Source organism: Manis javanica, chromosome 11 (assembly GCF_040802235.1).
Source record: "Manis javanica isolate MJ-LG chromosome 11, MJ_LKY, whole genome shotgun sequence".
Classification (NCBI taxonomy): Eukaryota; Metazoa; Chordata; class Mammalia; order Pholidota; family Manidae; genus Manis; species Manis javanica.
Window position 1 is genome coordinate 24,512,336 of NC_133166.1, and position 17,003 is coordinate 24,529,338.

The 17,003-nt window shown below is 35.8% G+C and overlaps 1 protein-coding gene and 2 pseudogenes across 1 annotated transcript; 1 reads left to right on the forward strand and 2 right to left on the reverse strand.

The window, feature by feature from the left end:
* Positions 1-3,314: 3,314 nt before the first annotated feature.
* On the reverse strand, positions 3,315-4,194 carry LOC108408896 (olfactory receptor 51A7-like; annotated as a pseudogene).
* Positions 4,195-8,989: 4,795 nt separating this feature from the next.
* Positions 8,990-9,749, reverse strand: LOC140844199 (small ribosomal subunit protein eS1-like; annotated as a pseudogene).
* Positions 9,750-13,667: 3,918 nt separating this feature from the next.
* On the forward strand, positions 13,668-14,606 carry OR51A7 (olfactory receptor family 51 subfamily A member 7). The gene has a single exon (XM_017679161.3). It carries the CDS (start codon positions 13,668-13,670, stop codon positions 14,604-14,606), a length of 939 nt encoding a protein of 312 aa, XP_017534650.3.
* The last annotated feature ends 2,397 nt before the right edge of the window (positions 14,607-17,003 follow it).

Here is a 17,003-nt window from a genome sequence, read left to right on the forward strand (position 1 = left end):
TATGTGCTTAAACTTACCATACTTTACTCAGTGAATCTAATTTTTTATTTACTTGTTTTCCAACACCAGACTGTAAGCTCTTTGATAGTAGTCCTCTGTTTTATGTCTCATTTAATTCTTAACATCTAATACAGTGTTTGGCAAACACCACTTACTTGTTGATATTGTGTTACATAGCTGAATAATATTTAATATTATTTGAATATCATGGTTTATGCTGCCATTTTCTATTATTTAACACCAGTAGTTTATAGTACTTTTATTATAGAAAATTATTGCCAATTATACTCTTATAAATGTATATTTGATCACACCTTTGATTATGTTCTTAGACACCTAGAATGTGAATTATTAAATTTAGAAGGAGGCAAAATAATAGTTGTTTCAGTGTATTGGATGAGGTTGTGGGATCGAGAAACATACTCCTTGGGTTTGATTCAAGCTCCTAACACTTTATAGTTCAGTGTCTTTGGAATTTGGAAGAGTTGTTTAACTTTTTAACCCACAAAGCGGGGAAGGAACTGAATCTATTTTCCCATGTTCTTGCAAAAGTTAATGGAATAAATACAGATAGCCTAGTATACAGTCCCTGGCAAGCACTGAATATATCCTATTATTTTCTAAATCATAACTATTTCAATGTTATTCATAAGCCTAATTTCTTTTCAATAAAAACACATGAAACTTTTCTGCTTTTTCATTTTTATTATTTCTTAGAAATTTATTACTAGAAAATTACTAGAAATTTAATCCCATCCAGAGATAACAATATATTTACTTATATTTAAACAGATTTTAAAATTTTCTTTGTACTTAATTATTTTTTATTTTTGTCTAATACAAGATCGCATACACATATTTGTCTTTATAAATAGGTCGCAATATTTTTCTACTACTATGATTTGAATAATCAATCTATTTTCAATAATTTCTGACAGTCTTTAATTGTATATTGTTTTCATATCATGTATGGTATATTGCGGTGTGTTTATTCCATTTCTTTGTTCCTCGCATTGATCTGCTGAGCAAACTACATGCAATTTATAGCTGTTTAACATCTATTACTATCATATGAAACTTTGCTACAGTTTCTATTTGTCTTTACTTTATCTTCTCCAATTCACCTCTTGTAAATTTATTTTTAGAATTCTTTTAGTAAATTCTCAATGAAATATCACAGGAAGCTTGATTAGAAACACATTAAACCTGTAATATAATTGAGAAAAACAGACAAGTTCCAGCCTATTAATTCTTCTTATACAGAAGCAACATGTGTTGACATCTCACAACTTGAGCCATTTCTGTCTTGTGAAAATTTGAATTTCTAAATTGAGGACAAATACTAAAACAAGGCAGATAAGTATTCTTCCTCATTCCTTTCATGACAACTTGTTTGCATTTTCTTGTGGCTGAGCAGGACATGAACTGTTTCTCAGGGAAGCTTTTTTGACTGAAAATTTACAGTTACTCCTTACTGATTTTGGCAGTAGGTTTAATACCATGCCAGATGGTCTGTGTGCTTGTAATTTATCATCAGATTCTGAGTTGCCAAAGGCTTTTTGTTGTTGTCTGATTGTTTTGTTTTGTTTCCATGCAAGTTGGGATATGCATCAGACTACTATCCAGATGTCATTTTTCTATGCTGTACAACTACTGGAGATATACCAACAAGTCTGATGTACACAGTTCTTTTAAGGAAACAAAATTTTAAAAAAAGAGACAGAGATGCGGACTGTGGGTAAAATTTCAGTATTTCCAGAATCTCTTACCAGGCCTTAGTGTATCTCCATATCAGTAGGTGTTTCCAGGGGATGGAGAGAAGTAGTCCATCTCCATATCAACAGGTAATTACACGGTGAGTAAGGGCATCTCTGGACTGGAGAGGTTGGATGGGGCTCCTTTTTTGCAGCCCGGTAGTGAGACACATAGGCAAGCACAAGTGGGTGAGTGCTTGTAAGCAATAAAGAGATTTCTCCCACTTTATTTCTCCCTTTAATTGATTTTGGTTTTAAAGATATTTTGCCCCAGACTGGGAGAATATTTTCCCCCCAGAGTTACAGGACTAATTAATAATAATAACATAATTGGAAACAACCTTGGAGGAGGCAATTAAGTCCCTCCCTCCCTTCATGAGGCTATGAGCATCTGTACATGGTCAGCTATTGACTTAGGGTCTTAAGAATTGGTTGACGTATTCTAAATTTTATGTTTTATACCTTTGTCTGCTATGAGGTACTTAAAAATAACAGATGAACATGAAACACATTAATTTTACAGAAAATAACTTTAGATAGCCAATTCATTTTTAGTTGGCTATATTTTAAAAAAAATAGAACCATATATGCCTGAAGATAATTTTATATTGCTTAATATGTGGTCATATTTTCTGCTCATTTAAAATTAGTTCTGACTTCTTTAGTATAACTGAGTATGTCATAGTTCAAAATATCAGGTATCTAAACAAGCATGAGTCATTATTTTATAACATGTATTTTAAGGTATTCTTTAACCAAGAATATCAGTGCTTTAAAAATCACCATACTACTAGTTTTCTTATTTCTTATCAGTAGCAGAAGAGTTCCTTTGTTCTTCTTTTGGTAACTATAACTTCTTGGAATTCTGTTGTAATATAGAGAAAAAAATCTAGTCTGTAAAGGAATGTTATAACAGAGTTTACTGTCATAATTCAAGGCTGTGAGAGCTCTAAGGTAAAAGAGAATCACTAGTTATTGCTATCTGATTACTAAAGAAAGAGCAAAGGGAGAAAATCTTTAACAGACATATACTTGACAATAGACTTCTTTTACTTAAATGGGAAATCTAGAATATGCATTAAATTGACTGAAGACTCCCTTAACTGATGCATGTCTAAAGGCTACCCAAAGGAAAATCAGTAACTGGATTGGGGTAACATCCTTTAATTTCCAGTTCCTTTAATATTCATTCTTTATAAGGGTGAGGGAGGCTTCAATCTATACTACCATGCATGTTTATTCTTGTGATGTAAACACTGGAAATAAAATTCCTTATCAATGTATTGATTCATGTTTTGAATAGTATTGCAAAACTATGGCATACTCACCTATTAATCCCCATATCAGTCCAAAGCTCACAGACCTCAGTGCCCAGCCCTTATGTTGTACTGGTTATAAGGAAGATTAAGAAAGAGAAGAATGAATCATTCATAATACTTTGCTTAGAAAGGTATTATTTTATTTTCTAGTCCATGGCTGACCCTTTCTCACTTTATCCCATACCATTATTTTAGACCCAGTTTCCCCAAAACCTTCTCATGAATTTGCCGTCTTCGCACACTAGACAATGGGGTTCATCAGAGATGGCACTAGCAAGAAAATGTCAGCAAAGAGGATCATGGCCAGGGAGGATGTGTGCTGGCCAAAGTGATGCATGGAGGTCAAAGCAATGACTGGCACATAGAAGATGATGAGCACAGTCCAGATGTGGGAGACACAGGTGTTGAGGGCCTTCAGCTGCCCCTTGTGGGATCCAGTCCCATCATGGTCTCAGGATGAATATATAGGACACAGCAATGAGTAGGCTATCTGACATCGTACAGAGAGCAATAAACAAACCATAGGAAAAGTTGACTGTGTTGTCGGAGCAGGCCAACTTCATGACATCCTGATGGAGACAGTAAGAGTGAGAAAGTAGGCTTTTCCTACAATATGTCAATCTTTTGAGAGTGAAAGGAAACAGCAGCACTGAAAGTATGATTTTAACAAGAAACACTGTGTCCATTTTGGTAACTGTGGCATTGGGTGAGGAGGGAGCTACACCTCAGAGGGTCATATATGGCCAAAAGCGGTCAAAAGACATGACCAGGAACACTGAGGACTCCGCATCTGTGAACCCATGAATAACGAATTATTGAGCAAAACAGGCATTTGGGGAAATTCCTGTGGCATTGAAAACAGAGGTCCTCAGTATAGTGGGGAGAGATAGGAGGGACAGGCCCAGGTCAGAAACAGCCAGCATGGGTAGGAAATAGTACATGGTTGCGTGGAGTGAGGGCTCTGTCCTCATCACAAACAGGATGGTGCAGTTGCCAAGGATGGCCACCAGGTACACGAGTCAGATGGGAATAGTGATCCATAAACGAACACGCTCCAGTCCTGGGATTCCAATCAGGAAGAAGGTGGTGATCTCAATTTCGGAGGAACTGAGAGTGTGCATGATGAGTCAGTTGGAAGGTATTTATTCCCACATCTGAAATGACACTTTCAACATAGGTTGTTATGCTCATAGCTTCTCCAAATTTGAATTAAACTCTCCTCTTGTCTAACAAACATAGCTCCAAGAAAAACTTCCTCTAGCCCCCACTTCAATTTTATTATTTATTTATTTACTTCTAAGCCCTTCCTATATCAAAATTCTGAGGCTTCCATACAGTCACCCTTACTTATCACAGTCCTAAAGTCCAGTTCTCCGAGTATTCATGTTTCAACATACTTGAGGATACAAAGCCATATTATAAATATTTCGTTAGGGCCCCGTTGCACTTACCGTCTGATCACATAATGAAACAAAATGGCTTTGGGCTACAGGTTTCTCAGTCGCAATGTATCACATTTATTAACCAAGTCCTTTATCTATAAGATCACAGACTCCTTGAGTTGACTTCTGAGTTTTGGACTTGTGGGACAGCAATTCTGTCAGCTGTACTACTTTATGTAAACAAATTGTTTCCCTGGGAAATTTCCTAGAAACTCCCACAGGAAGGTCTGGTTCAGGGCCTTAGTTTTAACTGATTGGTTCTCATGAGGCCATGAAAAGATCAGACTGAGATGTTCTACAGATTTTGGAGACCTGAACATATCAAGGAGAACCTGCCCCAGAGATCAGGGAAAACACTGGAGGCTACCAAGTAATCATCTAATTCCAAATTAATTGCTGTATTATTTTTGGCTCACCATTTCTTTGCTTCTTTTCTCTTAAAGTCAGTGAAGGTGTTTCTCTTTCTTTATTATGGAAACATAATTTGCATTTAGTAAGATGCAGAAGTGTGAAGACTACACCTCAATTAATTTTTACCTACATGTGTAGCCAAGTAACATTCAACCAGGGAAGTGCTAAAATCTCCAAGTCTGATTGTGAATTTGTTATTTTCTTTTTACTGCTGTTACTTTTTCTTTCTGTATTTTGAAGCTTTCCTATTACATGTATAAACATTAAGGTTGTTATAACTTCTTGATGAATTGACCCCGTTATCAGTACAAACTGTCTACTTTTTTCTCGGTGCTGTATCTTACTTTAAATTCCACATGCTGATAAAATATGGCCACATTCACCACATGTATTGGTATGTGCAACATATTTTTCCGTCCTTTTCATCTTAACCTAACTGTGTCTTTATATCTCATGTGCAACTTTTGTAGTCAGCATGTCTTTTCATGCTAAATAAAATCTGCTGACACAAGTGTGGCATGTGCTGTTTTATAACCGGGGTCTTTAGCCCATTGTATTTAATGTAATTATTAAGACATTTGTTTTTATGTCTATCGATGTTGTATATGTTTCCTCTTTGTCCTATCTGTGTTCTCTTCTCTTTTATAGCTTTGTTTAATTCTTTTGAATCTTTAAATCATATCAATTCAAGTATGTTTCAGTATTCTCTTTCCTCAGTTGGCTTTTTGGCTATACTCTTTTTTTTTTAGTTGGTCCCTGATACTGATATGCTATCTTAATTTATCAGAGTGCACTTGAGTTAATATTATACCCCCCTTAGGTAATGTAGGAAACTTTTAACAATCTAGTTCCATGTATCTCATTTTTAATCTGTATGCAAATTATTGCCAAGTACTCATTTCTACCCTCTACGAATTTCTCAATACATTCTTATTCTTTTACTTTAAAAAGGTAAATTATCTTTTCCAGCAATTCAGAAAAGATAAAAACAGTTTTATGCTTACTCACATATTCATGCCTTTTAGCAGTCTTCACTCTTTCCTGTTTATCTGAGTAACCACCCTGTATTATTTTACTTTAGCTTGGAAAACCTTAGCTTTTGTTGTATGCAGGTCTCACAGCTATGAGTTTTCTAAGGGTTTGTTTATCTGTAAATACATTTGTTTTACCTTCTGTTCAAAGATAAGTTTGACAAATATGGAATTCTGCATTGACAAATTTTTGTTTCGGTTCTTTCAAAATGTAATTCTACTGTCTGTCTTACCATTGTTTACCACTATTCAGAGATATCATCATTTTTCTTTGTTTTTAACATGTCTCTCTTTTTCTTCAGGACTTGACTATGATGTGTTTTGGGTTTGATTTTCTTTGTATTTATTCTTTGGATTTGCTGCTGTACTTTCATCTTAAATATGAAGGGTTCACTCTTCTCAGAGTTTCAGTTCACTAAAACTTTCTTCAATCTACCACTGTCTTATGACCATATAGGAAATTATGACTTTTATTCTGTCCAGAACTTACTCATCTTTATGGAAATTAATATATTTATATTTTTCCACATTCTAATTAGGGACAAAAGTCTTTGAATTATATTACTAAAAGTAAGGAGAAAACAGATATTTCTATTATAAATATTATTTATCTGCCTCAAAAATGTCTGTGGGTATGTTCTTTAACATATAAAAGACATTTAATTACCTCCTCCAAAAAGAAAAAATTCCCAAACCAGTGTCTCTGGAAGTTATTAGTTCGGACCTACTACCTAATTTAGGGTCCTTTAGAGAACAAACTCTTAGATGAAGGTTAGTGTGAAGGATTTTTCTTCTCTCTTATTTTCCCTCCTCCTCCCCTCCCCTCCCCTCCCTCCCTTCGTCCCTTCCTTCCTTCCTTCCTTCCTTCCCTCCCTCTTTCTCTTTCTCCCTGTGTGTGTGTATGTGTATGTGTGCGTACATGTATAGACTTTCAGCAAAAACAGTTGTGAGGGTGTGGAGGAATCTTGATTGGTTAGAAGAATAATTTGACATTTAAGGCAGTTATAATGCAGGCTTCTGCCAATCCTACAGAAAACTCTGAACCTGGAATGTCCCTTTAGTGTTATGCCAAATTAAAGCAAAGAGGCAAGATTCATGTACCTCTGCTTCAGTCACTGAATGAAGTCTGCCCACCTACAAGGGGCATAACTTGGGTGAGGCAGTTTCATTTGGATCAGAAAAATTCCAGAAGGACTCAGTTATATTCCAATAGCAGCCAACATTCCTAGAAACTGGGAAATGAGTGCCTCATTCTGATATAGGGCTGACTGAGAGATGCATTGAAACATTTAGTATGGTCCACCCTAATACCACTCATATACCAGCATTTCTTACAGTACATTCACTCAATCTTGGAATAGAGCCTCCAGTATTTGGGTTAGTTCCTTTGCCTGGGAAAATATAAGTATGAAAATTTAGTAAATGAACTACAATGAACACCACTCTCTGCAGGTGTTCTTGAAGCCTCACTTGATCTTCCCATCTCCCAGCTCTATTACCCATTCTAAATTCCCTCACCCTTGGCTAGTACCTTTATTGTGCAGATGTACATCATGGTGGGTGACCCAGATCCTTATGCCCAAAATTCTCTTAAGCCTCTGGACACCATACCCTTCTCAGGGTAGGGTTGCTACACTTATTCATTTATCATCAAAATTTGACAGGGGAGCATCAGGAGACAGCCATCAACTCCCTGGCACCGAGCATTTCATTTCACCCGTCCTTGTTTGGCAGCATCCCTATATTTTCCTGATGACCAGGGACTGATGATCCCTATCAAATTGGTGGCTTCTTTCCTCACCTGCTGTTGCTTGGGCTTGAGGACATCACAGTCACCAGGCAGGATATGAGACTCAAAGTTTAATTGGACACTTTCTAAATCCACTACTCTGTGGATGAGGGTCTCTAACACAATCAAGCTTGAATTACAGGAATGGAAACAAAATTCCCAAATATGTCACTGAAAGTGATGGTAAGTGGAGCCACTTTTACTTTCTACATCTTTGTTCCCAGACACACACATGCTAATTATTTGGGTCCCAGCTCTAGATAATGATTGTTGATGTATGTACGTACTGCATCTGGAATTCTGGAATATGTCATCTCATCCTCATAGGGTATCATTTATAAGGCAACAACTCGAGGGCACCTGTTCTATTCTGTACCAGCCTGGAAGATTCTGGATGGTGCAGTATGTGACAGGATCATGGCCCTGTGTCTACTGTTGCAATTTGCTCTAAAATGTATCCTTTTTTAAAATTTAATGTTACATGAGTCCCTGTGCTGGCAAACCAAACACTCTGTAAGCCATAGGATAGTAGGCTGGCCATGGTCTTGCAGAAAAAAAAGGCAAATGTTTATCCATTATATGTGTCAGTTCCTGGCAAATTGATTTGATACTGCTTCCAGAGTGGAATCACTTTCCAACTGGCTAATTTCTTCCCAGGGGATGATGCATATTAAGTGCTTAACCCTGTTCCGCTAGGTGGATGTTTAGTAGAAAGTAAAGTTTGATAGCCTTGAGTGAGGAATCTATCTGTGGGTCCATTCCTGACACCATAACTACTTCATTTAGGAGCCCCATTAAGGTTGCTTATGTTAAAAGCTAGCTGATATCATTTATCAGATCCATTCTGTGTTCTTGTTTTTCATGTAATCTTCCATAATTGAAAGACTGATTACCATTGGTCTGTAATATTTAGAGATACAGCAAAAGTTTATCGTGACAAAATCTGACCCTTGATCACAGCTGCAGTTAATCTCTGATTTACTTTCTGTTGTTACAGATTATATTTGTTTTTTCTAAAATTTCCTATAAATTGGGTTATATACTATATAATCTTTGTGTCTGACTACTTTCAGGGAGCATCAGATTTTAAAAATTCATCCATGTTGTAGCATGCATTAGCAATCAATTCTTCTATATTATTATATAATACTTTGTTGTATTAATATATTGTCTTTTCCACAAATAATACATTTTATTTGTCACCATTATAAGTATAAATTTTAAGCAGACTTTGAGCTGGTGCCTAATATCCATCACCTCATTCAACTTCAGCACCTGTCCCATCCCTTAGAAGCTTTTTCAAAACCACCACCTTTACTATGAAGCTCCATGAGTTTCCCCTATTCAAACTTGGGCTTATTCAGCATTTTTATGTTTCTAACAAGCATATCATGGAAAATATAAATCGATGGGAAAGTCTTTTCTATGTCTTTCCTAATGCTGTCTGAAATACATTTATTGACCACTTACTTCAAGTTTGTATAGACCTATTGGGTCATGAATTCCATTATCTCCTTCCCTATTTGTTGGATCTGTCGGTGTTGAAAGTAAGTCTTCTGGATCTGACTGTTGCATTTTCTCATAATTTCAACATAGGATAGATGAGCAAATAACCATTAGTAGATTTAACATCAATATCAACTTCAATCAAGATCTACCACATTTTAACTACAGAGTACATTTTGTCATAAGTAAAATCTATGCCATAGAAGTTGGTCAGGAAGTTTTTGCTTGGAACATCCTCATAATTAGCTTGAATTTTCTAAATGCAGCTCCACTGTTCTGCAGGTCAATAAGGCTCATTTCAAAAACATGACCTTTGAGGCCACCAGACACAATTCTGGTTGTAATCCTTGTGATTATTTTTTCCCAATATTTTTTATATTGAACATAGCTCGTGTTTTCACATCATACTGATATTTCTTAGAAAATGGATCAACCACTTTATTCTTGGCTCCTTTCTTGACACCTTTTGTAAGGTGCTTGTCTTTACCAACTGCCATGGTTCTACTGCTCAGAGAGCCTGTCACATTTTTTATATGAACCTATTAATGACCATGATTTGTTTCAAGTTTTTGGCTACCACTCATAGATTTGCTATGAGCGTTCATGAAGAAGTAATTGTGTACACAGTAATCATGTTAATTTCTTTTGAGTAAATACCTAGGCATGTAAATGGTATGTGACATGGTAGGTTGATATTTGACTTACTTAATGTATGTTTTGAGGATGTACATTTAGGTTCTATGACATAATGGAAAGAAATCATTTTTCAATTTCTCCTTTTACTGGTATCTACTGCCATTATCAGTAATTGTGTCTTGTGTTAAATACCCTTTGTATGATATTAATGTTTTTTCCTTTGATTTTATATTTGCCCCATAAATAATTTTTCTTCCTTTTTAAAAATTCTTTCCATGTTTTAATTCATCTTGCAAACAACATATTATTAGTTCAGTACCTACCTTTCTGTTTTTTAATTGGGAGGCTTAATCCATTTAAATTTCTTTCTTTCTTTTTTATTTAGAATTCTTTCTGCCATTTTATTTCATATCTTATATTTTACTTATTGTACTTTATTTTATTTCCCCCTCTTTTCTTGCTTTCTTTGAGAAGATCAAATCTTACCTTGCTCTTTAGAAATTGTTTAGTTTTTATTCTTGTAGATATTTCACTTAAATTCAGACCTGAATAGTAACAACTAGTCAATGAGGAGATCTCTGGGCACCACAGAGTTAATGTGCTTGGCCCAGCCCTTTCTGTGTAAGTTTACTGGAGATCCTAGAGAGCACCCTGTTTATCTATTCCTCCCAAGAGTCTAAGCTCCTGAGGGAAATAGTAATAAGTACATCTAGATAAAGTTGAGGTCAAAGTTAAGAGTTCTTGCCCATATCTTTCAGGGACATATTGGGCATATTTTGGTAAGTGCAGGTATTTAAAAATTCCTTTAGAAAGCTAATGCTAGGGTTTTGTTAAACAGTTTATATCTGAAGAAATGATTATGGGGAGAAAAGGAAGATACTGAGATGCTTGTATGCACACTCACGTGTGTTGTGTGTGTGTGTGTGAATGAAGTATGGATGGGATTGCATTGTCTGAAGGTTAGAAAGGATTTTATTAACTCTGATATTAGTAGGGTCCCATTTAGTTGATAATAGGACAAGTTAAAGTAAGCCTTATTGTCAATTTTAAAAAGAAAAATATCCTCTTTGCCTGTCTAAAACTTGATGGAAGGAATAGTTAAGGAATGTTTGTTGAAATAATTATTAATAACTGGTATTTACTGATTATCTTCCTTATGTTAAAGACTATATCAAACTATTTTATATAGTTATGTATATACACATATGTAGTTATGGTAGTTATATAATAACTATTTTAGATAGATACTACTATTTACAGCGTTTAACAGAAAAGTAAACATCTGCTTGGAAGCCTAAGCACCTCACCCAAATCCACACAGATGGTGAATTGCCAAGCAGAGATTTAGACCCATACTTTAAAGAACAGCAATGTTTGATCCAATGACTATCCTCCTTGAAGCACTCTCTTCCCTTGACACACCCTGCATCCCACTCTCCTGACTTCTTCTCCCAGATCTCTAGGTATTCTTGCACAAGATGTCCTCAACAATCTTGCTGCCCCTCAGGGTCCTATCTGTGATTTAAATTTTGTATTTTGTACATTTTTTTCTGGGTAATTTTGTCTACTCTCATAACCTCAGACACCAACTCTCACACCAATATTTTTGAATTCACAGCTCTATTGAGCTGTTTCTCCTGAAGTTCAGACTTCATGTCCAAAAGCATATTCTGTGTAAAAATGAGTTCACCATTGAAAATGTAGGTAAGCAGAGTGAGCATAATATTCTTTGGGTACTATTACATAAGAAAAGGAGAAAGCACTAAAATATGATTCTATATGTCTTACAGTTTTTCCACTCACGTTCACGTTTTGTGCATTTGCTAAGAGCTTTTATGTTCCAAAAAATATGAAGATAAAATCCCAACTTTCAGGATTTAGCAGTCAGTATATATGATGGTAAGGTGGTTGGATTGGGTAGGGATACATGAAAACAGTACATTATAAAACAGTGTAGAAATGACTAATAAGGGAAGCACAACAGAAGTATTTCCTGAAAGACCTAAGTCATACCCCTCAGCCAAAGAGAAAAAGAAAAGGAAGTAAGGGACAAGTGTTTTTGGAAATGAGAATTTATATATTCCAGGGAGGAGGCATCAGAATAAAATTTGTTAACTAGGCAAAGTCTGACAGATTACATATAGAATGATTTTCATGGCACTTGAAAATCTACTACTATTTCTAAAGTACACTTTCTGTGGCTTGGAGGATTATGCCTGCTGCCATGATGGGAGATAAAAAAAGATATGTCCAGCTGTTTACGAGCTCCCAGGCTAGCAGATGCAGCTTCATTTACAAGCTGACAAAACTGATCTACATAGATACTACCTAGAAATATCAAATATATTGGTCCAGGGATGCTTGTTATTTATCATCTTTTTCTTAGTTTTTTTCTAAAAAATTACAAAATAAATTATCAATTCATGACCAAGTTTTAATTTAGAGGAGCCCAATCATTTCCAGTGTCATCTTTGTGTCCAGTGTCCAGTGTTCCATTGAATATTGATTTTTCTTCTATTGCAAGGTGAACTTTAAAAACATTCTGGAGTGAGGTTAACATCTCATGTGAATTCTAGCCTCCTGTTTGCTCTCCCTTCATTTTTGCATCTTTGCCATTTTTTGCAATTAAAATTATTAATTTAATAAATTTCATTTATTTATGCATGTATTCATCAGGCTTACTAAATACAGATGGGATTTATAGTTGTTATCTTAGATATGTGTGTTTCTCCCATGATTTGAACCAGTCATTCGACATTGGGATATTCTGAAGCTCAAAAAATCCATAAGTTGTAAGAGTGTGCATTTTACTTTTGAAAATATAATTTGTTATCTCTTTAATAAAGATCTAACAGTACAATCAGGGTTTAGTTTAATATGTAGGTAGATTTAAATTTTTTACATTACAAAGAAATTTGAGTGATTTGGATTTTTTTTCATTTAGAATTTCTTTCACTAATTCAGTCATAGAGAAAAATATTGATAATTTTATCAAGCGAGATAAGATGAACATGTATGTTATACTATTGTATGACTTCAACAATTTACCTTGAAATGATAAAATAATAACCTGAAGTATGGCCCACAGATGTTTGAGCTAGGAGCTTTCACATTTCATGTAGGAGTACAAACATGAAGACAATAGGGATACATAACTTCTAAGGGTATATCCATGCTTCATTTCTCCTTCTTTGTCTTTGGCAACCATGGTATAATCAATACTAATATTTTACAGATGCTTCTTTATGATTTATTGAGCCTAGGTTGGTGTTTATACTCAGGTGCAAAGTGTGGATAGTAAGCACCTACTTTATAAATTTTAAGACAGAAATTAGTCTAAAAACTTACTTTCTAGCATTTAATATTTACCATAGTGTAGGTATTTTCAGGAATGCCTGATTATTTTCTTTGACTATTATGTTTAAACCTTCTAAAGTCAGGAATCTTGTTATGAAGCCAACAAGAGGCTTTTGAGTTCCTATTACTGAGTCAATCAAAGCATCTCTGCTTTGATAGGATTTTCATATTTAGCTAAAAATGTTGGAAAACCATCCTTAAGGATAAATTGTTTTAAGTGAAATTCCCATATTGGAGGACATTAACATGTGTTAAGGACTTTTGATAGATGTTGAACATTTCATTTTATGCCAAATATGCTCCTGAACATAGTATATGAAAGAACTGCTTATCCCTGTAATACTGAATTTTATCCAGAAGTATGATTCCTTTTTGTTTATGTGATTTCAGATTTAACTAAAGAGCTCATATCCTCACTCATTATGTCTGTTCTCAATAACTCTGAGGTCCAGCTTTTTCTTCTGATTGGAATCCCAGGCCTGGAGCATGCTCACACCTGGATCTCCATCCCCATTTGCCTCATGTACCTGGTTGCCATCACGGGCAATAGCACTATTCTCTTTATCATAAAGACAGACCCCTCACTTCATGAGCCCATGTACTATTTCCTCGCCATGCTGGCCGTTTCTGACCTGGGCCTGTCCTTCTCCTCCCTTCCCACCACGCTGAGAGTCTTCCTGTTCAATGCCGTGGGGATTTCACCCAGTGCTTGCTTTGCTCAAGAATTCTTCATCCATGGATTCACTGTCATGGAATCCTCAGTACTTCTAGTTATGTATTTGGATCGCTTTCTTGCTATTCATAATCCCCTGAGATACAGTTCTCTCCTCACTAGCAACAGAGTTGCTGGAATGGGACTGATCTTAGCCATCAGGAGCATTCTCTTAGTGCTTCCATTTCCTTTCACTCTAAAGAGATTAAAATATTGTCAGAAGAATCTCCTTTCTCACTCATACTGTCTTCATCAAGATACCATGAAGCTGGCCTGCTCTGACAACAAGATCAATGTTATCTATGGCTTCTTCGTTGCTCTCTGTACCATGCTGGACTTGGCACTAATTGTTCTGTCTTACATGATGATCTTGAAGACTGTACTCAGCATTGCATCTCTGGCAGAGAGGCTTAAGGCCCTCAATACCTGTGTCTCCCACATCTGTGCTGTGCTCATTTTCTATGTACCCATCATCACGCTGGCTGCCATGCACCGATTTGCCAAGAACAAAAGTCCCCTTGTAGTAATCCTTATTGCAGATATATTCTTGTTGTTACCACCCCTAATGAACCCCATTGTGTACTGTGTAAAGACACAACATATCCGGGAGAAGGTCTTAGGAAAGTTGCTTAACATATGTAGGAGATAAGAGCTTGAACATTAAGGTAATAAATTATCAACCAGTAAGTATTTGTTGGTACTTACTATGTTTCAGTGCCACAGTGGTTGCCACCCAGTGGAAGACTGAGGGGAGAGTGAAAAGCTGTGTGGTACAGAATTAATAGTCAGGAATACAATATTAAATAAGAAAGATGAAATAATCAGGTGATGTAGTATGTGATTCACAGAGTTTAATGAACATGTTAAGGGTGGTTGAAACAAAACACTATGTGATGGAGTAGTTGTATTTGTGTCGGCCCTTAGAGAATGGATAAAATTTGTGTACAGAATGAGATTCTTATTCAAGTGGCATTTATTAAATTTATATATATATATATATAATGTGTGTGTATATATATATATATTTATAATGTGCACTCAGTATTCTATCAAGGAGAAGTAAACTAGCAGGGCACATAGCAGACATGAAGGATGCTAGTCTGGTTTTAATAGAGAATTTAATTTGGCATAAGGTGAGGGGTAATTTTGAATAGTATGAGTGAAACCAGATTTTGGAGTACCTAGAAAATCCATGAACAGTCTAGATTCAGGATACTGGTGAGACAATATAAACTCTAAAACAAACACCTAACATGATAAATAAGTTTTTAAGAATGGCGTGTCTGAATGCATGAGCAAGATAGGTTGAATTTGAGAGAGATTAAAGGTGGTCAACAGGAGATACTGCAATACTTCTACAGTGAGGCAATTCTGGGAATGGACAGAGAGAGAATAAAATAATTTAGGTTTGTTGTTGGGGGTGTTTATTATAAAACAAATACAATTTATAGGAAATTCACAAATTCCACTAAGCAACTAATGTACAGACATAGGAGACTGGATACTCAAAGACAGACATACGAAAGCGGTTGGAAATAGGAGGCTGGTGTACTACTTATCTGTCATGACTAGAAAAGTAACATTGTCCTTATTTTCAAGACCATAATACTTAGGTGTAGACATGGAAGTAACTGTATATTTTAAAGGAGTTTCAGTCATCACACCATGAAGATCCTCCCTTACGAAAATATCTCCAATATTTTTCACCCATCGCTTCCCCATGCAGCCGTTTAAGTTCAGATTTAAAACTTTTCCTGGATCATTCTATCATCCTGTGCATTGATCTTAGCTATTTGAAAGATCATTGTAAAATGTAATGTAACCACACTGAAAAGTCTTAAGTAGCTGCCCAGTAAGTTACAAGATAATGGCAAGACTCCATACATGCCTTCCATCATTCAATACCTGCTTTTCCTTACTACTTTATCCACTGACATTCTGCCTGCACTTCAACAGTGTAATATAAATACATCACACTGTTATGTACACCTACACCTTTGATTATGGTGTGTTTTATGTGAGGAATGCTTTAATAGTTTTCTACTGTTGCATTAATTAATTATCATAAACTTTAATGGCTTAAAACAACACAGATTTATTATCCGACGATTCTGTAGGTTAGAGGTCTAGCACGTATCTTACTGGGCTACAATCAAGGTGTTGGCAAGCCTGCATTCCTTCCAGGAGGCACAACAGGAGAATCTGTTTCCTGGAATTTTCCAGCTTCTGAAGCCACCCACATTTCTTGACTCAGGGCTCCCTTCCTCCATATTCAAAGTCAGTGATGTTGCATCTGCCTCTGCCTTTCTTCCATAGCTATGTCTCCCTCTGACCATAGCCAGGAAAGGTTCTCTGCTCTTAAGGATTCATATCATTAGATCAAACTCACCTGGATAATCCAGGATAATCTCTCTATCTCAAGGTCTCTAACCTTAATTACATTGTGAAGTATCTTTTTCCATATAAGGTAATATATTAACAAATTTCAGGAATTAAGATATTGAAATCTTTAGTGGGGGGCTTCATTCAGTGTAAGACAAATGCATTTCTTCAACTGCTCTTTCTCCCATTTACTTCTTTAGCAGGATCTAACTGAAATAAACTTTCTCTGTTAATATGTTGCTAATACCCTCCACCTCCAAGTATTCATTTATATCTGAATTTTGTTCCTTTTCACGATGTATTAATTTCTACAACATAATTTCAACAATCATTAGCCTGTAACTGTTTACAAGTTGTTTGCCTTTGTTTTATTGTAAATCCTGTGATCTACATATGTCTCTGCACCTTATTTTTGCATCCCTATTGCTTATAACTCCTGTGTGAACAAATAATTTGATATTTTGTGATCAGTTTATGAATTCATGAGTGACCATCACTGAGCAGAAATACTGTTCATTTCCTAAGCTTACAATCTTGAGCATCTGCATGGATGGAGACCTGAGCTCATATACTGTGTTGTCACCTCAGATCAGAGCACATGATCGGGCTGCTCCTTTCCCACTGCTTTGGTCGTGCCATGAAGGCCATAGTGTCTGTCTACTTT

What these genes read in the sequence shown, in the direction of transcription:
- OR51A7 (XM_017679161.3), top strand. Translation starts at nt 13,668, where the DNA reads ATGTCTGTTCTCAATAACTCTGAGGTCCAGCTTTTTCTTCTGATTGGA.